We start from the raw sequence: 26040 nt of genomic DNA, 5'->3' as shown, positions 1-26040 counted from the left end.
CAACTGTGCCCCAGAACAGAGCTTAAAATATCTATAGGAATATGAAGATACCCAGAGGACAAATAAGGTAAAATTCAAAATGTTTTATGTTCAACCAAAGATCACCATACATGAGGAGGAGCAGAAACAGGGCCTGTACTGAGGGGAAAAATCAATCAGTTGAAACTGACCCAGATGCTAATAACATTAGCTAATCAGAACATTAAAACAGTTTTTATATGTGTATTCCCCGTGTTCATAAAGTTGGAGACATGGAAGATATAAAAGAGACCCAGGTGAAACTTCTAGAGATGTTTGATTCATCAGTGTCTGAGATAAAAATATACTCAACAGGATTAATTAGGTGAATTAAACATTGCAGAGAAGATTGATTAACTCGACACCAATGGACATTATTCAGAATGAAACACAGAGTGAGAAAAAAAGAACCTTAAAAATGGGAAAAGAATCCATGAACTGTGGGGCTATTCCAAGTGGCCTAATAATATATGTAATTGTAGTCACTGAAGGAGGGGAGTTAGTGGGGAAAGGGGAAACAATTTGAGCAATTAATGACTAACAGCTTTCCAGATTTGTAGGAAACTAAATCCACAGATCCAGGAAACCCAGTGAACCCCAAGCGTAAGAAACATGAGGAAAACTATAGCAAGGAACGTTATAATCAAGTTGTTCAGCACCTTAAATCTTAAAAGGAGGCAGAGAAAAAAAGACACTCTAGAGACAAATACGTGAATACCATAGTTTTTTGTCAGAAACAGTGCAAACGAGAAGACAAAATGTCTTTCAAAAATGAGGGCAAAAGAGTGTTATTAGGCATGTAAAGCTGACAGAATTCATCACCAAAAGAAACATTAGGAAGTCTCTCAGGCAGAAAAATGATGCCAGATGGAAATACAGATCTACACAAAGTGATGAGGAACACTGGAAATTGTGACTCTGTGTTTGGAAGACAGCTTGCATGAGAAAATGTCTCCTGTCACCTCCCTCCATAACTCTGATGTGGAGGAAACACGCAGTGTGGCCACAGCCTTATTTGGGCACCCCCAAGGGCAGTGTCTGTCCCAACAGAAGCTTAAGGTTTGTAAATCATGACCCAGATTGTGCACTGTCTCACCGTATTGGACTACTTAAAACAGGCGCATATATGTGACTAATTAAAATACTTTTAGGTACTACACATAATGAATTTCCATCTACCTATGAGGAATGCTATATGATCTTTAAGTATTATGTTTTTAAGGTGATACCAATCCAAAAGTATAGCTTGGTTTTCTGTTACGACAGATTTGAGATAAAATATATTATAAAGCCTGGAAATGAAAATCTTCTAAAACTTGCATATTTTTTGTGGAAAGGAACTGCCCCCAAAAAAGCAGAACTTGCTGGGAGAAGAAATAGAGGTTAGGTGCACAACGTGCATTCTGATAGAAGTCTTGGTATTTGTTCCTTACAAATAATCTTTGCTGTCCTTCAGAATATGTAAGAATAAAGATGTGAGCTCCCACAACAACATGCTTCCTTAGTTTTTTTATTTTTATTTTTTTAAAGATTTTATTTATTTGCCAGAGAGAAAGAGAAAGTGCACAAGCAGGGGGAGCGGCAGGCAGAGGGAGAAACAGGCTCCCCGCTGAGCAAGGAGCCCGATGCTGGACTCGATCCTAGGACCTGGGATCATGACCTGAGCCAAAGGCAGACGCTTAACCGACTGAGCCACCCAGGCACCCCTCCTTAGTTTTAGAACTTTACAGGAAAAAGTTGAGCTCTCATTTGTAACATGTTTCTTTTTAAAAATATTTTATTTTGTGAGAGAGAGAGAGTGAGCAAGACAGAGAGAGAGCACAAGTCGGGGGAGGAGCAGAGGGAGAAGGAGAAGCTAACTCCTGGATGAGCAGAGAGCTTGAAGCTGGACTCCATCCTGGGTCTCCAGGATCATGACTTGAGCTAAAGGCAGGTGTTTAACTGACTGATCCACCCTGGCTCCCCTTGTAAAGTGTTTCTTACTTAGTTCCTCAAAATAATGTGAACAGAAAAGAAGTCTGCTCTTGTGGAAGAGAACAAGGGAAATTTTAGTATATGTGGAGGACACACCAGGTTCTACTTTTGAAAGGTATCACCCAAGAGTGTCCCAGGGTAGCAAATAAACTCATCTTTCCTGAGAAGACAAATCTCTGCAATGTTGGGAGTTTTCATTCACCCACACTGACCTGTACTTTCAGTATTTTCCAGCATTTTTGTTTTCCCATACCCCAAACATAACTGTACAGATCATTTGTTTTTTTAAAGAAATCAAATGTAATTTGATTACATTGTAAAAACTTCTTCTGACATTTTTAGTTAAAATACAGGCTTTGCTATAATTACGTTTATTAAAAAACTTAAGTGCATGGGAAAATAGAAAGATTAAAATGTGGTACAAAAGTCCTATAATTGGAACAGCTAAGATACTTGACATACTGATTGAATTATTTTTCATTAAAGTTGATTCTTTAACAGTGGATTTCAGGCAGATTTGTAGAAGCATTCTTCATTGGTTTAATTGGTTTGGTTTTTTTTTTAAGGCGATACAGCAGATATCTCAAAGGATATTCACTTAGTAATTAGGCTATAAAGGATCAGTATCATTCCCGTTCTGCTGGAATTTAAAGCCTACAGAAGTATAAGTTTAAGCGTTATTTCTTGTCAGTCTACAATATGTAATAAGTAATGTTAGGCTCGAATTAGTAGAGAGAGGCAGCTAGAAGGCCGATAGGGAATAAACACAGTACTCCACATGATAAAAAAACTGTTTCTTATAACGTTTTACTGAATGGTACAATTTTAATGGCAGGGGAATTTAATATCCGTTGGGTGCTGGCCATCTGCCAAACAATAGCCAAGGCTAATTTTTCATGGTCAGTGTCCCATTGAGTCCTCACCCCGACTTTAGGAAATAAGTATTGTCAACCCATTTTACATATGATGAAGTTGATATTTAGAAAGATTAAATAACTTACACAGGCCCTGCATCCAGCAGGCCCCAGGACTATGGTACATACTCAGGTCTGTCTGAACTGCAAATCCTTCTTTGATTTCACGACATCCCCTGCTTCTCAAATTTGACATCTTGGCACATCACATTTTTTTCCCCTTGACCATTGTGTGTCATTTTGATGTAAATTCCACTTTGCAAATAGATGATAGAATTAATCTTTTTGGTGGCTTTCTTTCAGGAATTACAGTTTGAGAGACTGACCCGAGAGCTGGAGGCAGAACGCCAGATCGTCGCCAGCCAACTGGAGCGATGCAAGCTTGGATCAGAGACGGGCAGCATGAGCAGCATCAGGTACCGGGCACGCTGTCTCCTTACACTTCTGTGCTTGGAGCTGCCAGGGAAAGTAAATCGTGGTGTTTATCTTCTCCTTACAAACCTGGCAGTGCATTTGGAACATTCATTGAGACGTTGGAAGGGAATTGTAACCAATCTGATTTAAGATGTTCAAAAGGTGTCCAAAATGGCCTGGTTTGTACTTGAAACTCTTTTTAACAAAATTAACACCTGCCCCGAATGCAAATTATGCATAATTTTACACAAAGGAAGGCTTTGCATTGAGTCAACTCATGGAAATCAGGAGATGCCATATCAAAGCTGCTTCTCTGCTTTGGGTCTTTATTTCTAAATGAGCCAGAGTTGCAGGTTCCTGAAATGAAAGAGAGAACATTTAGATGTCACCTGTCTTGTTTGCTAACGTACGATGCTGAGTTACAAAATGGCACCGCAGATACCCACCACGCATGCAATCCTCCTGTGTAAAAATATTTCGAATTCAGAGATAGAATAATTATTCAATTAGGGGTTGGTTTGAGGTTCTGAAATGTTTAAAAACAAAACATAATCACTTGACCACAAAATAAATTATCGACCCTAGGACCATGTTTTCATGTTTAAAAATGTGTGTGTGTATGTGTGTGTGTGAATATGAGTATGTGATGTGTATGTGTGAAAGAAACAAAGTTACACAAGACAACTTCCATTTCTCAGTAATGCATTGTATCTTCCTGTTATCTTGTTCTACAGTGTGTTTCTGAGATTCTACTTCTTTAGAGAGGTGTCTTAGTTAAAGAAACAGTTGCTGTGTCAAGTCAACTCCAGCATTACAGTGACTTAATACAATAGCTGTTTGTGTCTCATTCATTCAACAGATAGAGGCAGTGGATGGTCGTCAGGGGGCGGCTTCTCTGCTTTCCCTCCTACGGTTATTAAGGACCCAGCTTCTCTCTTAAGAGCTGTGCCATCCCTGATGACCTCATTGTCAATTGCGTTGTCAATTGCACAGTCTGTTGGTGAAAACCAGTCACATGGCCTCTTGTAGATGGAAGTCAGGCGGGGATTCCTCCTCCTGGAGTCTACAGCCACCTGCTGTGACAAAAGAATTAAAACGTCCTTGTACCTATTGCTCTAAAATCCTTTATCATTGTAAGAGTACATCTGTAGTCAGAATGTTTCCTATTCCAGTCACTTGCCATCAGTCTTTTAACATTGTTCTTTTTTTTTTTTTTCTTTAGCAATGGTAAATCTACATGGATATCATTGTACTCTTGTTAGGCTAGCTTACTTGGATGGAATATCACTTTCTATTGCAAAACATTATTTTGGACCTGTGGAAGCATATCCACCTCTGCATCCAAATACCTAGGTTATAAGTAGCTGCAAATAGGTACATTGTGATTCCTCAAACAGACTTGCCAAACACCCAAATTAACCAAAGCAGAAAGGACAAAAAAAAAGTGAATTGTGTTTACATGAAATATTTTTCAGAAGGTTGACTAGTTGAAGATGGTGAGACTAAGAAGATGGTGAGACTGAGGCAAGGAGAAAAATAAGGTTTAGAAATGTGTATTTGATTCAGTACATGTGGGGTACATATTTGAAGAGCTTTTTTTTTTCCTTCTTCACATTTTTATTTAAATTCTAGTCAGTTAGCATACAGTGGAATACTGGTTTCAGGAGTAGAATTTAGTGATTCATCACTTACATATAACACCCAGTGCTCATCACAAGTGCCCTCCTTTATTAAATTTGGCTAATTGAACGTAATTTTTTTTGAAGAAAAAGTATTAAGAATTTATAATAACAAAATTACAACCACATTTTGGAAGAAAAACAATATGCAAATTGGGTCTTGAATTCTTCTGTACTCCAAGGCACAGATTATACATCTTTTTTTTTTTCCCCATCTGATTCTTTTTTTTATTTGAAGAGCTTTTGGTTAAAGGTGGGTTTTTTTCCTACTTCCTGAGAAGCTAAGACTGTCATGTTCCTAGGTCCATACACACCACTGAATTGGACATCTGTTTTGCCTTGAAAACCCACTGATTCACTGTTTATCAGATTACCTTTTCAATTCATATTTCTACTTTGCTGTGTGATATTTTTGCATACTATACATCTTTTATTTCATTTCATCCCCTCCCCAGCCCCTGGTAGGCACAGGTCTAGGGGACCATGTTGTATCCTGTGCCTCAATTCCCAACTTCTGAGTGGATCAGAAACAGATAATCTGATTCACCCAGTGACCAACCTGTAAGAAACTGGTCTTACTCTTGAGAACGTGAAGAAAGTGTCCTAAAATCGGTGACATCTGATGGTAGGCGGTAGGGTATGGTGGCTGTGTGGGTTATGTGCCAGCGGAGGGATCTGTGGTGACAGAAAGTAGTCCGACAGAGAGACCATATTGTTCCTGAAGGGCAAACAAGCCTGCTCACTTACCATTAGGCCTGGCTGCATTTCAGGGGTTATCTATGAGACTACCTTTTCAATTCTTAAAAACTTTCCTCCTCCCTCATTTGATTTGATTGAATTGATTTCTTTTCTTACGTCCGAAGTATCTTGAATGGAACACGTGTTGAACTACTGAAGTAGACAGAAAAATTATCCCCTGACAACTTTTGATTCTTTATACTATATCCTGTATCCCTGGCTCTCAGCCCGTGATACACAATCAATAATCCTGTGTAAAAAAAATGTACTAAATGATAGTGTTAAGTGCAGATGATACTACCTAATTATTTCTCTTTGCTATATAGCTATATAATGTCAGTTTTCATTAAGCCTGATTATTTTGTATATTGGAAATCTCTAATGTATGAATCTGCACTTGAATAATACGAGCAATTTACTGATAATTCACTGGAGGAAAGTCTAATACATAGCTTCCACTGTTCCTTTTTTTATCATAACCTAGTTGTTTTCTCGGGTTCAGAAATGCTCCTTTGGAAATTCAAGTCTTTATTAAGCATGATAGACTAACCTAGTTAGCACATCAAAAAGAATATTTTTAAAAATTTTAAAAATAGAATATAAACAATTTTTTGAAAAAGGAGAACAGGTAAAGAAGTCTTTGATAATGTAGATGTTGTTTCCTACTTAGGGATACTAGGGAGGGGTAAGAGAGCTTCTTAGAGGAAATAAAACAAAATCAAGTATCTTTCAGACTTTTTATGTAAGTGGTAAAAATGACTAGTAAATAGAGTTTGGTGTTTCCCTGCCTTTTATTGATGATAGGAAATTCTCCATCTGATTCCTAAGACCTTCTTCCTGGTTGTCACATTGACAGTTGAAACTCTTTGAAAAACTATTAGTATGCATTTGTAATAGTCAACATTATAATAGTCAATCAAAGGACACACGTGAGGACACTGAGAAGTTGGAGAAGGGGATGCTGGAGCTGTCTGTCGTTGTATCTCGTCAGCTCCTGCATCCTTTCAGCCATGGCATAAGTAGCTGCAAATAGGAACATGGTGATCTCTCCAACTCTTCACAGACTTTGCTAAACATCCACATGGGTACTGAAGCTTCCAGAATTCAGATCAATGAGCTGTTAAGTGTTACTATTCTTCTACAGAGGAATTATTGGTGCTTTTTACTGCAACTCTAGATCCACCATGTACCTTATATCCTTCCTATCTTGGTTTTCCTCACTGTTTCCAGCCCAGTCCTTTCCAAGCTGTTGGAACCTGCTCCCTTCCCACTAGAAAGTTTGGTTCCATCCTTTCTCCCTGATTCCTCAGACCAGCCAGACCTGAGTCAGGTACATTACTTATACAGATGACCTTTATTTAGGGTCATGATCAGATTCCCCTTGCTAGTAGCTCACTCTCACCCCCCTGGCCAGCTGTGATTACTTGGCTCATGCCCGTCCCTCAGTTCTCGGCCCGTCCATGAACTTGGTCTGGCAGCCCTATGAGCCATCCATTCCCTATGAGGCTGGGGGCCATGCATTGCTCTTCTCAGTCCCATGGTCTGAGGACTTGCATATGCCTATGCCCTTGCCATATTCTCCACAGACTCTAGTAACAACATTCTAGCTCATCCTTCTGCCTGCATTCTGCCCAAATCTGTTCCCCATGTGGTGTGTGATTGAGCTGCGTAATACATAGACCAGAACCATGTCCTTGAAGGACTCTTTCCCACTTCCATAAACACACCACTGTTTCCCATCTCAGGGCTCTGACCATGTGATCCCTTCTATCTAGAATGTCTGCCTTCTTTCACTTGGTCACCTCCTCCTATGGATGCAGTTACTCGGCCAGGGCTCCCATCCTTCTGAATGTCTTCTTGATCAGTCCAAATTGGACCAGGTGTCCCCTGCTTGGGGGTCATTAGAACTTGAAAAAGCATTGGGAATGAGACTCTATTGACACTTCTAGGAGTTTCCCTGACACGGAATGTTTAACCTTCACTCAAAGAATGTGTGGGGATTTTCTTGAGTGTTACTGAAAATTTAAGGACATCAAAATAGATGACTAATCATATTCCTGATTCCAATGGGGAGCAGGGACCCAATGGGAGAGATCTTGAGCTCAAATCACAATTGGACCTATCTTACAGATTCTTCTTAAAAGAAACCTGACTCTTGGAAACCATGATGATGATGATAATGATGATGATGATGATGATGATTTATAACAATGGTCTAGAGCTCAGAAATAAAGGAAGTCAAAAATCCATAGCTAGAGAGATTTGACATGTAAGAAATTCTCCATTACTGGTTTTAAAGATGGAGGAGCTATGTGACTAGCAATGCACATGGCTTCTAGCTGCTAAGAATGATCCCAGCAAGAAGAAGAGGATCTCAGTGCTATCACCAAAAGGAGTCGAATTCAGCTCATAGCCTGAATGAACTTGAAGCAGATTATTCCCTAGAACCTCAACAAAGGAAACTAACCAACAGAAACTCAGATGATAACCTTATATGACCCTGAACAGAGAACCCAACCATGCCACACACCTGAATTTTACAAAACTTACAAAACTGTTAGTTAAAAAAAAGGACATTGTTTTAAACTGCTCAGTTGGGGATAATCAGTTATGCAGTAATAGAAAAATGTATACAATGCTTTTCAATTGGTTGTGCTAGATATATATTACAATAAGCTGAACTATGAATGTTTTTAGAAAAAACGAATCTTATTTTGTTAACATCAATATTTCATTCAAAAGTTTAATGTGTATAGCCCATTTTATTTTGTATGCATGTATGTATGCGTTTGGATTCACATGTCAAAATAATCTGGGCTTTGATTCTAAGAAGTAGAGGTGTTTGAATGTGGAGTAGGGTCATTATTTACTATGGAATAGGACTACCAAATAAAGGAATCATCTTTAGCCTCACCATTTTTATAATATAGATACCCAAGACTCTGATTAGAGTTATATATATTTAAAAAGACAAAACATAATATATATAAAAATTGCTTGCTGCATATAAGAAGATGCTCTTTCTTCCCCGCAGATGAACTTTTGAATTTCTTGCAAACAAGTTTTCACAAAAGCCTGCCATTTTTTGGAGAGTAGATGCAAAAGGAATTAATGTTGTACATGTTACCAAAGGTCATTCTCTTTATTAACTAAAATTCTGTGAGCTGAAATGCCAACAATTTATAAATGGAGTCTAAAAATCTTGTCCACACTTACAAAGAAGTCAGGCTTATTTTAGAGAAAATGCTGATTTCTGATTAAATTAGTTAGAGGTGAAGAAACATCAGTCAAGTAGTCACATACTTTTTGTCAGAATGAAATATATTTAAAGCATGATCACTGAACTTCCTTAAGGAAATAAATCACATACGAATATAATTATGAGTAAAACATGTGCATTTTTTCACTATCGTGCAGGATATGATATTTAAACAAGTAGTTACATTTATTGTTTTAAGATAAAGAAGGAATAAATTTGCCAAAGTATTTCATTTTGGAAATCACATAGCTTAAATAATTAAATAATTACTTTAAAATGTTTTACAAGTGAATTTTTTTATTATGTAGATATTTCTACACATACACACATTCCCAAATGAAGTCATTTAGCCCAAGGTAAAAATCACTCAAAGCCATAGAATTCTAGATTCTTACTGCTGGTGAATACATGTTTGCTGGGGTGGGGGGAGGAGGGAGGATAATAATATTGAATCAGTTTTAATTGTTTATTTTTAGAATTTTATTTTTTCATTAAATACCATTATTATTAGTTTCCAGACTAGGAAATAAGCATTTCTCACATGGCTGAAGTACAGCTCCTCCAGTAAAGCCTAGCGATTTATTTGAACCCCATGGCATTTAATTTATTGAGCTGGTAATCAGAATTAATATTGCAGTGATATTTTTAATTTTTTTAGAATGTCTTCTTCATATAAAAACAAAAAAAAGACAAATTCAGGGACTATAGACATATTTTTGAGGTTTTTCTTTTTCATTGCTAATTTCTTTAAAAAAATAAAAGCGTTTCTCTGTTTCCTTCCAAACAAAATTCCGGAGCAGAAATCTACCTCGAAAATGCTCCCAATTTTCTCAAGTCCCTTTGTGAACCCTTGTTCTTTTCTTAATCCCTGTACTACCATCTTTCCTCTTACCTATTTTTTCCCCATTTTCCTAGCCTTTCCTTTTAATGCTAACATTATTCCTTTAGGATTTCCTATTATAGTCTCTTTTTTTCCTACATAAATTAAAAAGAATATTCTAGACTACTTTCTGGGCCCTCAAGAATCACCTCCATGCAGTACCATCACATTTCTGCTCACGTCTCTACTCCAGAAAGAGTGGGAACACTTATAGTTGTTGCTGGTTTAAAGAGGCAGCTCTCTGAGCCTTTCCCATCTTGCCTAGAGTCCAAGTCCACTGTGCTGAGCCACCTCTAGATAGTACTCTAGTGTCCTGTGAATTCCTGATCCTTTAAGACAATTTACAACGTGGATTAAAGCTGCTACCTCCTCCTCACCTGCACTGAGACTTTGCTGAGCCTTCTCAGCCACTAGAAGTAGAAGTAGGTGCTGTACTAGCCTCTAAGTAATTCCTGAAGGGCAGGGACTAGGAGGATATGCCAAAGTCTTGGCCAGCATGTGATAACTGGTCAGTCAATACTGAATGTAGAAATGAATGAGTGGATATGTTGTATTTCTCTTACTGTTCTTATTTTCATTGCTCTTGTTTTGGAAAAAGCACCAGTCTTATTAATCTATTATAAGGATTTCTATTTATATATACTCCAGAATATATACATATATATCACATATCAAATGGTTTATATTATCCTGACCTTACCAGATCAGAATATCACAGAATATCACATTTCAATATTCATTCTAGTTAGTTTTCACATTAAAACAGTACTCTGTATTCTAGAGCCCCGTTGGTTTGATGTACGCTAGGCATGGTGTTAGGGTTGACTTAGTCTCATCCTTTTACTCTGATCTCAGGAAGATGATGGTAACAGTGATAACTTTATTAATATTAATGGTAGTATTTGTTGAGCAATTTTTATAGACCAGGCATGGAAATGATTTATGTAGATCATGCTATTTACTTTGAGTTAACCGTATGAGGTAAGTCTTATTCTGTCATTTTGTAGATAACAACACTGAGATTCAGAGAGGGAAATTCGCTTTCCCAACATCCAACAGTTAGGACCAGGCACTGACTTTTAAACCCAGGTATCTTTACTCCCCAAGTACACATGTTAATACACCTTGCTGTTATTCAGTCTTAAATTACATTGTAAATTACATATGTTATAAATAACTATCTAAATGTCTCCAGTCCATTTTCATGCTAGGGATACAAACGTTTTGGATGGATTTTGTGCTCATTTTTTCTCTATCCCCACTCCCACCCCAGTGATTACAGCTATTTTGAATTCCTTCATCTGAAATATATTTCTGAGATTCATTCTTACAGAAATGAGGTGTATAGAGTGTTCATCGCATATGTTATTATTGCTTTTAATTATATCCAGACTGTTCAGCATTCTCTTGCAAATTGCCAGTGGACAAATTATACTAATATTTATGTTTATAAAATGCCAGTTATATAGTCTTAGTCTTTTAGGCTGCTCTAGCAGAATACCATAGATTGAGTAGCTTATAAACAACATAAATTTATTTCTCATGCTTCTGGAGCTGGGAAATCCAAGGTCAAGGGCACTAGCAAATTTGGTATCTGAATAGGACTTGCCTCTTGGTTCACAGGCAGCTTTCTTTGTGCTATGTCCTCATTTGGCGTAAGGGGCGGGGGAGCTCTCTGAGGCCTCCTTTATAAAGGCAGGAATTCCATTCATGAAAGCTCCACCCTCATAACCTAATCACATCCCAGAGGCCCCACCTCCAAATACCATCACGGAGAGGTTTAGATTTCAACATAAAACATGAAATTGGGAGGGACACAAACATTCAGTCTATAGCACATATTAAACACGGTTTTCTAGATTTCTGTAGGATAGCAAATAGCTATCCTGAGGATTTGACGTAGGTCCTAAAAACGGTTCAGTACATAATATTTATAATTATTTACTATATTTCTTACAGCAACTACCATATTTAACACTTTCTAATCAGTTTTGAAGCCTGATTTCTTTCCAAAATGACGTACTGAAAAACTAATATTAACTTTACACCTAAAAACAATATACCAGGAGCGCCTGGGTGGCTCAGTTGGTTAAGCATCTGGCTTTGGATTAGGTCATGATCCTGGGGTCCTGGGGTCCTGGGGTCCTGGGGTTGGGCTCCCTGCTCAGTGGGGACTCTGCTTCTGCCTCTCCCTCTGCCCTTCCCCCCACCCATGCTCTCTCTCTCCCTCTCAAATAAATAAAATCTTTTAAAAAAATAAAACAAAAACAATATACCAAATTTTATTTAGAGGCTTTGCACTGTAAAAGATGTTTTGGGAAAACTAACTAATTTTAAAATTTAAAATTCTGATTGGTATAGAACTGAAAATCTTTATAAATTTAGTCTAGAATATTCTTTGTATTTTCTGTCATCCTTAGCATTTTTTTAACTCATGGATCTGAAAGGTGCAATTGGTAGTTTCATAGGTGAGAGCTATATTTCATCATTGTGTTTTTAGATATTGCCTGGGTTTGCTAATTTCCCTTTTTAAAAAATCTATAGTAGTGGGGCTAATGCTTTTCTGTAATTTTGGGAAGGTTAAATGAGACATGTAAGTAAAGCACGCATCACCTCGCACATCGTCACTAGCAAATCCTATATATTTTTCCCTCTTGATGAATAAACACATAATCTTTTTGTTGAGTCTCTTTCCTAATTTTTCTACCAAAGCTAATAGAATGGTTCCTCTCAGGATGGGCTAAAGCGACGTGTCAGGGTAGCACCACATTTGTCTCCTTCATTTTATAGACTAGACAGCCACACAGAGATGGACATGATGGAGTGGAAGACACGTTTCACACGGCACACCTTACTATGTCTCTCTTTTGTAAAATGAAGAGCACTAACGCAGTGGTAACACGTGTGGCAGGAAATGTTCAATAAGTTAAGATCTAGAAGCCAGTGGCTCTTTGAATGGATAATTTTCAGACCGGGAGCAGCAAGAGATGAATGCATTGACCAAAATATGCAAGCTCATTACTTTCTCTGGTTGTGTAAATACGATGAGAAGTAGAAGTGCCCATTGACGAAGGCATTGCTGGGTCCTTCTGCCTTTGCTCAGATGCTGAGTGTTCAGGAGCTTTTACCAACTTTTTTTTGTTTATATTTGTTCATGCTCTTTTCAGAGATTGGCAGCCAGGGATATTTCAGGGGGCAAAATAACAATGAGCGTTCGATTCACTTAAGAAGAAAGAAGTTCCGTGGTCATCACTGGGATGGCAGCAGCTCACTGCACACCATGAACATTGTATGTCCAAATTATTAGGATGGAAAGGCAGTGAGGAGATAGCAGGAAAAATGTTGTAGTGTGTGTTTGAGGAGAGCAATGGTCTTGGCACCAACACATTCAAGAGTTGCCTTGGGGCAAGTCGTTTGGGCTTTCTGGACCTCTGTTTCCTCACCTGTAAAATAGAAACATTGAGTTTTTCCCTCCTCTTCGCTACTTTGCTCTTCATCCCATGGGCACCTTTCACTGTGGGCAGTGAGTCACATCGGACTATTTTAAGATGGTAACATTATGTGAACTTGAATAACTGATCTTGTTAAGAAATGAGGATAGCAAGATGTTGCCAGATAGATTTGGTGATTCACAGGAAGGCAGATAGATGTCTGTATATTCGTGTAAATAGTTTTTTCATTATAAGACTCTCCAGTTAGGCCAAAGCATGGATTTTATATTTGGCAAATCACAGTCTAAAAGAAATTTGTACGTTTATAATGTATAAACTGCCTCAGATGCTCTCAATGTTTTCTAGTTTGGCTAAAATCTAGGGTGAAGCTAGGGAACTAGAACAGAGTGTCTCACACTGAGAGGTCATGAGGAGTGGGCCTTCTATGAAATAATCATTGGTTCCATAAAAAAAAAAAAAAAAAAAAGCTTATGGGGTAATTCTAAGGGCCTAACAGGTTAGTAGGCACTCCTTGTGCTTCAAATATGAATATGACAAAGCTCCTGGCTTCCAGGGGTTTACTCTCAAATACAGAGAGTGGCATAAAAGCAGGTGAAACATGGTAAGATATGTTGGTGCTATGAAGAGAACAGGAGGTGGCAGTGGGGATAATTTTACAGTGTAGGAAGGATGGGAAACATTGGCTGGAAATAAGATGGGATAAAGGCACTGCTCAGAGATAAAGTACAAAGTCAGAAGGACAAGGGTGTGAACTTGGAATCCGTGTGGTTGGAATAGGGAACCCATGGCATAGACGGGTGTTGGATGAGGGTTGCAGAGTGACATGACCATTCTCTGCGTGGTCATATAGGTCAGGATAGCGACTTTGGGTTTGTTGAGTTGTCACTAGAACATGAAAGACAGCTTTGTCCAAGGAAGTGATGGCATACTCTGGTTCTACCAGCTGCGTGGAGAATGGGTTGAAGCCTGTGGAGGCTGGGACAGCAGCACGAGTTAGAGATGACGTGTCCAGGAGAGAAGTCACAAAATGTAGTCCAAGGTCACGAGCATGTATAGCGATGTCAGAGTTGGGAGGCTCTGCAGACTCATTTGTGTCAAAGGAGACAGAATAGAATTGTGAAATTATTATTATTTTTTTTTAAGTGTAAACATTTGGTAGGCTAAACCAACGCTGAGCTGAGCTTCTATTGCAAGCATTGCCCATTTTCAACAAGGAATCTTTGATTTTTTTATTTCATGGAATGTGAATGTATTCTAATTCCCCTTTATCCAGGAGACACTATCATAGAATTTTAAATTTAAGGGATTGCTGTGTTAGCAGCGGGCAGCAAAGATGTTGCCTATTTGTTGACAGAAAAGCTGCATTCATAAGCTCGTCTTCTCAAACATCTGTGGAGTTAGTACCTCAAGAGCTGAGGAAGTTTAAAAATTGTCACACATTGTTGCTTGGTCTTATGCCCTTATTTGAGAATGTAACCCTCAGCAAGATTTTATTGAAAAGATCTGTCTAAGGAATTGACTGCCATCTTTACTCAAAATTTAGCAATTAACCTTTTCTCTGTAATGTGTGAATGATGGGATCCACCTGTTGAGACCCTGTCATTTTGACACTCTTCATTTAAGATAAAGAGTTTCATTCTGTCTTTTGAAACTCATGTGTTCCTGTCATTTAATAAATGCCCAACAAACACTGAAGCTCTAATTTAAGCGTGGCATAGGGTTGGTGGTTCATGCCATGGAGTTTGGAACCAGTAAGTGTTGGATTTGGATCTCAGCTCTGCATATTGCAACCCATGTGACATTGGGAAATGTCCTCTAGATGCTCCATTTATCTATATGTAAATTGGGGAGAATAATACTTAGAATCTTGTATTTCAAGATAGTGGCATATATGGGTATAATGAAATATATGATATATACAGTTAGAGAATATGTGGTATTTTTATGTGCATGACTTAAAGAATGCCACAATTTCTCTCATAGAAATTGACCAATAGTTGATGGAGACTCTTCTCATCTCTTCTTTTATTACCTCTCTCACTATCTCAGAGAGAAACACTTGACTGAATTTTGTGTTTATTCATTCCCTTGGATTTCTTTATATTTTCCCATGTGTATGCATCCAGATATGCAAAATACTATTTAGCTTGCTTGTTTTTGATTCTTCCATAAGTATATTACGTGTTTTTTGCAACTTGCCTTTTTTTACTCAACTGTTGTTCAGATTTATCCATGTTGATATGGGTGCTTGTGATTTATACACTGTTTTCACTGATACCTCCTAATTCATTATATGAATATGCCATAATTCATTTATCTTTTCTCTTGAGGAGAACATTTGTAGAGTTTGCGGGTTTTGCTTTTAGAACATATGGCTTGGTACATAATTATATGGACTCCTAGTGTAAGGACGCAAGTGTTTCTCCTGGGCATGCACAAAGAGCTGTGGGTGACTTGTAGGATTTGAACATCTTCAGATTCCTCTGTAGTGCCGAAGAGCTTTGAGGAGCTGTGCCAAAGTACATTCCCATCAGCAACAAATGCTCCATTGCTCTATTTACTCAGCAAAACTTGCTATTTCCATGTTTTTCTTTGTCCTGTTGTTGCAGATCTGGTGGGTTTGAAGTTTGCATCTTCCTGACTTCTGCAGTGATAGAACTTTTTACACATTTATTAGCTATTCATGTTTATTCTCCCATTAAATGTATATCCATGTCTTTTGCACATTATTCTAATGGTGGTTTTCCTTTTTCTTAGTTATTTTAATTCTCAATATATTCAGAAATTAATCTTGTGTTACTTGAATGTGTTACAACCAAGTTCTCCCGCATTGTGTTTTTTCACTTCCTTCTGGTGTCCTCTGGTGAACAGAAGGGCTTTTACTTAGTGTTGTTAGGTTGATCACTGTGTTTTAGGACTCATGCTTTTTGGAATCTTGTTTAAGGAATCTTACCTGCTAAAACAACATTAAAATAATTTCCTGTGTTTTATTTTAATAATTATAAAATTATACCTTTTCACATTAAAGCCTTTAATTCCTTTGTAGCTGATTCTTTTTGACATAACAGAAGGTAGAAATTTGATTTTCTTTTTTTCCATGTAAATAACTGATTGTCTCAATACCAGCTATTGAATAGAATGTCATTTGCCCCGTAACTTACTGTGTCATCTCTATCATGTGCCAAATCTTCACATATATATGGTCTACTTCTGGGAAGTTGGGGGAGAATTACAGCTTTATTATTTTGAGTCTTCCTGTCCGTGAACTTGATGTCAGTCCATTTTATTTACCACCTTTCGATGATGTTTATGCATGTCTTCTTAAAGGCCTCGCACTCTTCTTTATTTCATTCATTCTTAGGCTCTTTAGAGTTTTTGTCGCTCTTGGAAACATTATCTTTTTTTATAGGGTGCATCTGCTAAGAGTTTCTTTTTTATATGGATGTGCAATTGATTTTTATATACTGATCGAATACTGAGAAAACTCAATAAAGTCTTTTAACTACTTCTGTAATTTGTTGTAGATTCCTTGAGGGTTTTTATATGAGTAATCTTTGACAATTACTATATTCTGTCTTCTTTTAAAATCTTCTTTCACTTTGTTTTGTTTTCTTTTTGTACTGGTAAGAAGTGGGGGAGAGTAGGCAGCCTTTTTCATTTAATGGGATTCCTTTAATCTCTATCACAATAAGAACTGCTGCAGGGCTTTTTAAAATAACAACTTTATTGAGATATAATCCATATACCACTCAGTTCACTCATTTGAAGTGTAAGATTTCATGGCTTTAGGATATTTATAGTCTTGCAACCATTGCCACAATCAGTTTTTGAATGTTTTCATCAGCCCCCAAAGCTCCCCAGCTTTACATATTTACCTTTTCTGGACATGCCATATAAATAGAATCATGCAATATGAAATCTTTTATGATTGGTGCTTTTAGTTAGCATAATACTGTCAAAGTTCACCCATGCTGTACCATGTATCAGTACTTCATTTTTTTTATTGCCCAAGAAGAGTCAATTGTATGGATATAGCACACTTTATTTATTCATTAATCAGTTGTTGGACATTTAGATCACTTCCTATTTGGTGGGAATATTATGAATGGTGCTGCTATGAACATTCATGTTCAAGTTTTTAGGTGCACGTATGTTTTTTTAAATTTCTCTTGGGTATATAGCTATGAATGAAATTGCTGTGTTCTTCTGTGTTTAATGTAGTTTTTCATAATAGACTCATTTTATCTATCAAAGGTCATTCCTTTTTATTACTAATTTACTAAGTGTTTCATTGTAAAGAACTATTAAATTTTAACTGTTACGGTTACCAATACTGCTTTCCTTTTTGTTGCTGAGTATTATCCCTTTGTATGAATATGTCACCATTGTGTATTCATTCACCTGTTGCTGGACATTTGGATTGTTTACAGTTTTTGCTATTTACAAATGAAGCTGCTATGAACAATTCTTATATACAAGTCTTTGTATGACATATACTTTCTTTTCATTTGGGTAAATACATGTGGAACGGTTGGGTCCTAGAGCAGTTGTATATTTTACTTTTCAAGAGAATGCCGAACTATTTCCAAAGTAGTTGTACCATTTCTGATTCTATCAACGTATGAGAGTTCTAGTAGTCTATTCTAATATGCTAATTTAAGCTATATGATCACTTCTATAAGTTCAGTTTGTTCTTACTCAAATTTGTCTTGGACTATTGGATGATCTCTTCTAAGTTCTAATTTCAAAGTCCCCTTTATATCTTTAAATGTATTAAACATGCCTGTTTAATTATATTCTGAATCTGACAATTCCATTATCTTCGTTCTTTGTGAATTGTATTCTGCTTAGTGTTTCCAATGAATCTGGCTGATGGGGACTTATTTTCTCTTGAGTTTGAGACTTCTGATTGTGGATTTATGTTCCTGGCAGCTCTAGAGTGGGAGTTGTTTAAAGTCAGAGGTTAAAGTGTGGTCTTCTGAGGAAGGTGTGTCATTTCCTCTGCCAAGTGTGGGAACCCTTATTGACTTAAGACCACCTCAAACCAAATTATCGCCCAAGTTTGGAGAGAGCAGCATACATAATAAAAACATGGCATTAAACACTCATGAGTAAGGATGCTTCTGTTTTGTAATGCTCACAGTTCTCCTTTAGGTTTAGATTGAACTGATCAAGCATGTGCGCCATACTTGTTTTGATTGCTTCATTCCAACCTGAGGCTTCAAATGGAATTTGTTGACATCGTCCATCATTTTATCAGCAAATGAGTAAAACACAACAAAATAAAACAAAGCAAGATGGGACAATAACAAATCCTCGAACTCTTTAGTTATTACAAACATGAATTGTACAAGTAACAGAGAGCTGGATTTTAGTTATAGGTATTCCGTTAAAAGAAATACCTTCTGCCCTAAACCCCACTGGACTGCTCTGTCTTCTTTACATCAGAGAATGCTTATATATGTGGAGAGCACTTACCTTGAGTAGAAAGCACATCTCATCACCTTTCTCATCAACTCCTTTATATTTCAACATAAAGAAGCATATTTACAAGACTGGAATGTGTACAGACTTAATCTACATATAGAATGAAAAGAGGACCCTGCCCATTTGGTGCTGTCCCTGAATAGTTTTCAAAGTCATCAAAAGTTGATTCCACTTACTCGCAGTACCTGCTTGTAGCCCCAGAGCACAGAGGAGGTATATGCATTTTTATCGAGTTCTGCAGGTGCCAGACCATTACCTATCTTGCTTATCCCGAATTTTGATGTGAAAATCCAATGTTCATAAATGAGAGCGCTGGAATTCAGAAATGAAGCACAGGGAGGTTCTGTGCCCCACCCCAAATGTTCGGTCTCTCTTTCCCATTGAGGTTGGTTTTTCAGGATCCACATAAATTGGAGGGAGGATGATGCTTTCTTATATTCCTATAGATAAGGCTTTGGGTGATATTCTAGAAGAGGTGTGGGGTTTTGATTCATAGACATTCAAAGAGTAAAAATGAAAGGCATGTCTTTTGTAAGTTTGTTGATAAATTACCTGAGGGAAGGGCTGTATAGCGACTTTTTCGTTTCTTTTGAAAGTAGAATTATAAAAACTTGACTGGATTACATGCCTTGTTAAGTTTATTATTAAATACATAACCATTTCCCTACCTTCCCATTATTTGAAGAAGCTAATGCATGCAAAAGCATGTTTAAACAGTGAGGCACGATGTAAATGAAAGTCGTTATGGATAGCAATAAAACATTTTGTGTGGTCGGCAGCTGTATGTCACCAACTTATGTTGGCAGCCGTAACAACCAAAGACAGGAGACTGTCCTCTTGGGTTTCCTCGTACGCAGCCTCTGACAGTTCAAGCTCTCGGCTGATGGAGCCGTTGAAGCTACAGCATGAATTCTTTAACAGAGGGGCAAAAATGATTTTCTGTTGGGGAGGGCCAAAAAAGGGTAGATTTTATAGTGGCTTATTTTCAGCCAAAGGCCACAAAACGGAAACAGTGATATGGTCTATCTGTGGTCCTAAAATTGCAGTGGGTGGGTTGGAGGGATAGTTGGTTAGAAAGGTCTAAAAAGACTTCTTAGAGTGTTGATAATGAAAAAAAAAAGGACAGATATGGTTCATGAGGATCTAGAGATTTGTCTCATACAAAACTCAGCTGCTGGGGCCTGATAGGCATTTGGGTTCATGTGCCCTGAGAAATGTTTACTGTAGTCGAATCATAGAATCGGTTGAGTGTAGGCAGCATATCCAAACGTTCCCTCATCCAAGGTGGGAGAACCATTTCCTGCCCCTATTTCTAGCTCTTTCTGGAAAAGTGTAAACATGTTTGTAATTCTCTAAGGCTAGAAGCTTAGCTACACTTTTTCCCTGGCCCCTAAACTCTAGTCATGAAGTTTCAGTCGCTAAGTTTAATTTGGCAAATGTGTCCTATTCCTTGATGTCCTTTCATGGTGGTGGCCAAGAATTGAGGGAATAAAAGAAACAGGAATTGTGATACTTTCCTGATTAGGCGTGACAACCTTGGGAAAGAACTTCTACTTTGAATAACTTTTCTTTACGGTTATTTACCATTAGCCCAGATGACTGCAAATTATAGTTAAGTGCGGCCCAGGAGTATTTTATGTTAGCGGTTCTCAGGCCTGGCTGTGCTATTAGAATCACCTGGGAAGCTTTTAAAAACACTGATGCCGGGGCCCCAACCTCAGGGAGTCTGATTTCATTGGTCTGGGAAGGAGCCTAGGGATCCATAGATTTGGAGGTGCCCCAGCTGAATCCACGTGCAGCCGGTGACATGGGCCCCTGCTCTTGTTCTAAAGCAGCTTCACCCTTTCGTTGATGACATCACTGCTGTGCGCATTGGCTTCAGATCAGACCAGCAGCTTCTTGTTTTGTGATAGAGCTCTCGGTATCCCCATAAAAGGGCTAGACCCTGGGTCTGCAAGAAACTCTTTGCAGCATTTGTCATTTTGAAATAATAGCAATAATAATAATAATAGTAACTTGTATCCATTCAACCCTTGCCTGTTCTGAGCACGTACTGTTAACTTATCTCATTCTCATACCAAACTGTGAGTCAAGTATTAGGTATTATTATTTCCATTTGCAGGTAGGGGTAAACCAGTAGGAAAGAATTACATTGGGATTTGAACATGGGCATTATGACCGCAGGTCTGGATCATAATTGTTTTCTTCTCTTCTGAGATTCTCAGTGACTCTTGTTAATAATTATAAAGCACTTACTTACAAGGAGCAAGGGGATCTGTAAGGTACAAAGCTGAAGGGGAAGGGGTGCGGCCCTAAGGAGGACCTACGCTCTACAGCCTGATGGTGAGGTACGAGTCCTAAAGAGCTATGCTGGCGACTTAAAAGTGTCCTGAAGAGGGACTTTGGCCGAGGGAGAAATTTCCTGTAGCTAAAGTGAGTGGCAGCACTGCAGACATGGAAAGCAGTTCATTGTAAAGTGGAGCCATGTTATATAGGGAGAAGATTTGGAGCAATATTAGGTCGAACACATGAAATTGCTATTAACCAGCCACTTGACCTACAGCCATAACAATTTCACACAGTTTGGTCTATGAGAGAATGAGCTCGGTTGAGAGACTAGCAAGTCCCAGTGCCGGGAATGTCCCTGCAGACATTGATGCAATAGGACTGGCCGGAGAAGGGCTGTGAATTCCACCGGCCATTGGCATCATCCATGGCTTGCTGATTTTTTCAGCATTACAGGGAGGCCATTCTTGCAACTGAATGCCTTGTTTGTCTAGACCGTGAGTCTATACTGACGGTCCCCCAGACAGCAACAGCACAGAGTGACTCACATATCACCAAGCTACTCGTAAAGGACAAGTAAAAGAGGTGGTCAGAAGAGGATGGAGACAGTGCTTCCTTAGAGCTGCTTGCCTGCCGCTGCCAGGAGTGTGGGAAGGACTTACAGAACTGGGCCAGTTAAAGCAGAACACGGGCTTGGCCTCTTTCCCAAGGCAGCGGTGACCAGGAAGGGGTAAGGACTCAAGCGTGGGTGCACTCTACAGTCAGCCAGAGTAACGTCCAAGTCAAAGAACAGCCTTCACAGGTCCACAATGTTTGACGAATCTCGCATCTCACGTCTGCCCTGGTGCACACCTGGAGAGCAGGAACCCTAACATTCCTGTCTTCGAATCCCCCCACAACCTGAGCAGAGGACACCAAGGGGCACTGGACTCTTGGGAGTTGAACTGACCTGAAGTATACATCTGCAATGAAGCCTGCATCCAGGAAGCAACAATTAATGTTAATAACAATAATTTTAATTAATCTTTTTTTAAAGATTTTATTTATTTGACACAGAGAGACACAGCGAGAGAGGGAACACAAGCAGGGGGAGAGGGAGAGGGAGAAGCAGGCTTCCCGCCGAGCAGGGAGCCCAACGCGGGGCTCGATCCCAAGACCCTGGGATCATGACCTGAGCCGAAGGCAGATGCTTAATGACTGAGCCACCCACGCGCCCCCTTTTTTTAAGATTTAATTTTAAATCTTAATAATAACTTTGGCGCTTAAAAAAACGATGTGTACATGCTACACATCACTCCTATAAGAATTATTTCTGACTTTTGGATTCCATTTAGCTGACATTATAGACAGCCAGGTGAAAACCCGATTAGCCTCCTGGAAAACTATTGAGGATTATTTCTGAGAGCTTTGTCATTAAAGATAACATCCTGTGAATTTTTGGAGAGCTCTACAAAACAGAATGCACAGGCCTAAGTGTTCCCAGCCACACTGATTAGGAAAGACTTTTCACAAAAAGTAACTAACAAGACACCAAGAAATAGATTACTTACATTTCTCTTCATTAAGTGTCTATATCTCAAGTAGAATGGCACAGAGTAAAGATAGAATATATAGAATAATGTTGCTCAACTGCCACGTGACTGGTTTTCTTCACATCCAGAAAGTGTTAGGAAAATAGCAGAAGCGGCACCATTAATAGCAGTGATTAATCTTTGAAATTAAGATCAGGGAAAAAATTATTATAATAAATCTCTTTGCCCTGTTTATACAGCATTCCTTCCTTTGATATGCTAAGAATACTAATAAGGCTAGTGGCCTTTGGTTAAATGAGCCAACTATTAAGTTGATAAAAGTGTTGGAAGGAGTTTAAGTTGGATGAGCATTGCTTGTCCATGGCAAATTATTACACAATAGGTATAATTTGTATGCTTTGCTGAGTGCCCTGCAAAGATCCAGGGCATTTTTATTCCTTTCCCTGTTAGATTAAAATCCTGACTTCTAAGGGATTCTAATATAATTGGAGACAATTCTACTGCTTGCTGAGCTCAACAAGCAGTAGAATTAGTGGTCAGTCATCTAATCCCAGGGAAGGAATGGGTTTCTGGACCTGCTGCTAATTTGCTACTTGGGATAAACCAGAACAAGAATGGGTAATCTACTCCGAAATGGTTCTCATGCAGGAAGAGTTTCTTTGGATTCAGTCCAAGTGGTAGGTGGGCTCTTGAGTTGCTTTAGAACATTCTAGGAATATAATGGATGAATATAGAGAATCTTAAATTGGCGATTAATGAGCTCAATAGTAGCACTTCTTATCTGACACTCTATAATATTATTTTCCAGGAGAATGTAATGAAGAAATATTTTTTAAAGCTTATGAATATGTATTTTAAAGTTTGCTTTTTCTTTATTTTTATGTAGGATGTTTTATGTTGGAAGATACGCTTTCCATAATCCTGTTTACTAAAGCTAATACCATGCTCTAAGTATATATCCCACCCTTGTTCTTGCTCTTGGGAAAAGTACCTCCTTTGAATCCCCCCCTTGTAAGGGAGTGTCCATTCCCCTAACCTAAGTGTAAATATTATCACTTGGTCATTACTTTCCTTTTTCCATGTCGTAACAGAATAGAAAGGAAATAACATTTTTAGGGTAGCTATTTACTCTGTAGGATGCTAATGCCCAACTCAAAAGAATCATATAATATCCGAGAACCAATAGATTTTCAACACTATGAGTTGTACAATGTATATAAGTTCTATTCAACCCATAATGTTTTCTGATTAAAATAAAATTTTTAGTGCCAATATTTGCTCTTAATTTTATATAGAGTTACACCAAAAAGGATAATTTCAGCATTATTTTTTAGATACTTAATCTAAGGACAAATTTTGTTTTATAATGCCTAAGTATCATAAAGATCATGAACTAACATTACAGATAATTGGGTCATCCCAAAGTAGTGCTTTATAGCTTTTAACCAGCCTTTCCTTCACCACCTCAAATTAATTAATGCCTAAAACAAAGCCAGAAAACCATTGGAAATTCGTATCATTTAAAAGGACCAATGATTTCTTTTGCCTTTATCCCAGTGGTTTGCAATCTTGAGACTGCAGCAGAATGACCTGGAGAGCTGATTAAAGACTGATAGCCCCTCCCACCCTTCTGTTTCTGATTCAGTGGATCTCAGATCAGGTCCAAGAATCCATATTTCTAAGTTCCCAGATGATGCCAATACTGTGGGTCTGGGAGCCACAGTTTGAGAACCACTCCTTTTTTTTCCCAAGAGATTTTATTTATTTGACAGAGAGACAGCGAGAGCAGGAACACAAGCAGGGGGAGTGGGAGAGGGAGAAGCAGGCTTCTTGCAGAGCAGGGAGCCCTTGTGGAGCTCCATCCCAGGACCCTGGGATCACGACCTGAGCCGAAGGCAGACGCTTAACAACTGAGCCAGCCAGGCGCCCCGAGAACCACTCCTTTAAATTATTAAATATGTTTTGAAATAATAAGGGCTGATATTTATTATAAGAGTGCATACTATGTATCAAGGGCTCTTGAAGAATTTTACATACAGGATTGTATTTCATTCTTACAGCAAGACCATCCGAAAGGTTCTGTGTTAGCTCCATTTTACATAACGATGGAGAAATGGAAGGTCACAGAGTGCAGGATGCTTTCCTAAGTTACCTAACCAGTAAGTAGCAGACCTGGCATTTGAACCCAGGAATGGAGGTCCAGAGCTCATTGCTTATAATACCTGGAGAAAAATGTATTTGTAAGTCAACCCTTTTATGTATTTTACTAATTGTGTAATTTTCCCACTCCACATTTTTCATATGTCACCAATTACATTTTTCTGAGATGTGTCAAGCATGGAAATATCATTTTTATAGTAGTCTCTGAGATTACAGACACAGTAGTGCTTTTTGTTTTCTTTCAATCTATGAATACTCAAGGAATAAACAAGGAAAAAAGCTGCTTCTCACATGTTATAATGCAGAATAAAGAAAGCAGGGCAAGAAATTTCACACTCAGCATGATGCTACCTATAGGGAAAAATATGTATAGGAAACAAACAAATTTGAGAAGAAAACATACCATAATGCTGACATACACACTCGAGAGTGTTATACAATATTTGGGGCACTTGGAAGCACATTTTATACCATATTGTGGGCTGGTTCTTGGACAAGACAGTATAGTTTAGTGAATCATTTTATTAGAATTCCTTTTGCATTTTAAATTAGTGCAAATTAATTAATGTTCCATAAGAAGTAAATGTAGTTGTTAATAATAATAATAATAATTATTATTATTATTTGATTCAATAACAAAAGAACAGAGAGAACCGGGTGTCACAGAAGTCTTTGAGGAAAAGCTAGCTTATGAGTTTCTTACAATATTTAGCTCACAAGCAGGTCCCCATACTTCAATTCATTTTATTCTGATAATGACCTTCTAAAGAGGGAGGTATCACTCCCATTTTTGCACAGGGAGCCTGAGACTCAGATTTTAAATCGATGTTGTTAGAACCCCTGGCAGAGAACCAGCCCTGGGATCTCTGCCTCCTATCCTGTGAGATACAGTTACCCAAATCTCTAAGCGAATGGGACTCAAGTACCTCCCCAAAACTGGGGAAACTGTGGATGTCCACAGTTACATGCAAAAATCTTGGGATTTTCAATTTTTCCAAAGATGTTCAATACTCATCGAATTAGTTAAGGAAGATGAAATGGTTTGCAAACTGGAAACAACGGGAAAGTGGATGGAAAGAAAGGCTGTTTTTGCATTCCTGCCATTTGAGAAAAAAGGGTGGCTGTTGATTTGGAGCACGGTGTGAAGGGAGAGGATCCTGTAAAATTCTCTGCTGTGCTGAAACCAGCATGCTGTGGATGCATTTATTCTTGCTAATGGTATGAATCCTGGGGTTCTCCATAATGAT

General features: G+C 38.2%; 1 protein-coding gene across 6 annotated transcripts in view; it reads left to right on the top strand.

Moving 5' to 3' along the window:
* The window catches only part of CTNND2 (catenin delta 2), an 864616-nt gene that overhangs the window by 324334 nt on the left and 514242 nt on the right, over positions 1-26040 (top strand). For all 6 annotated transcript variants that reach the window (XM_081825896.1, XM_081825895.1, XM_081825891.1 and 3 more), the window contains one exon: positions 3210-3322. In XM_081825896.1, the coding sequence (XP_081682022.1) occupies positions 3210-3322 (113 nt within the window). The remainder of the gene's footprint in view (positions 1-3209; positions 3323-26040) is intronic.

Source organism: Leptonychotes weddellii, chromosome 7 (genome assembly GCF_054177405.1).
Source record: "Leptonychotes weddellii isolate Sample4059 chromosome 7, ASM5417740v2, whole genome shotgun sequence".
Classification (NCBI taxonomy): domain Eukaryota; kingdom Metazoa; phylum Chordata; class Mammalia; order Carnivora; family Phocidae; genus Leptonychotes; species Leptonychotes weddellii.
Note: the sequence above shows the minus strand (reverse complement) of the source record. Positions and strands in the feature narration are given on the sequence as shown.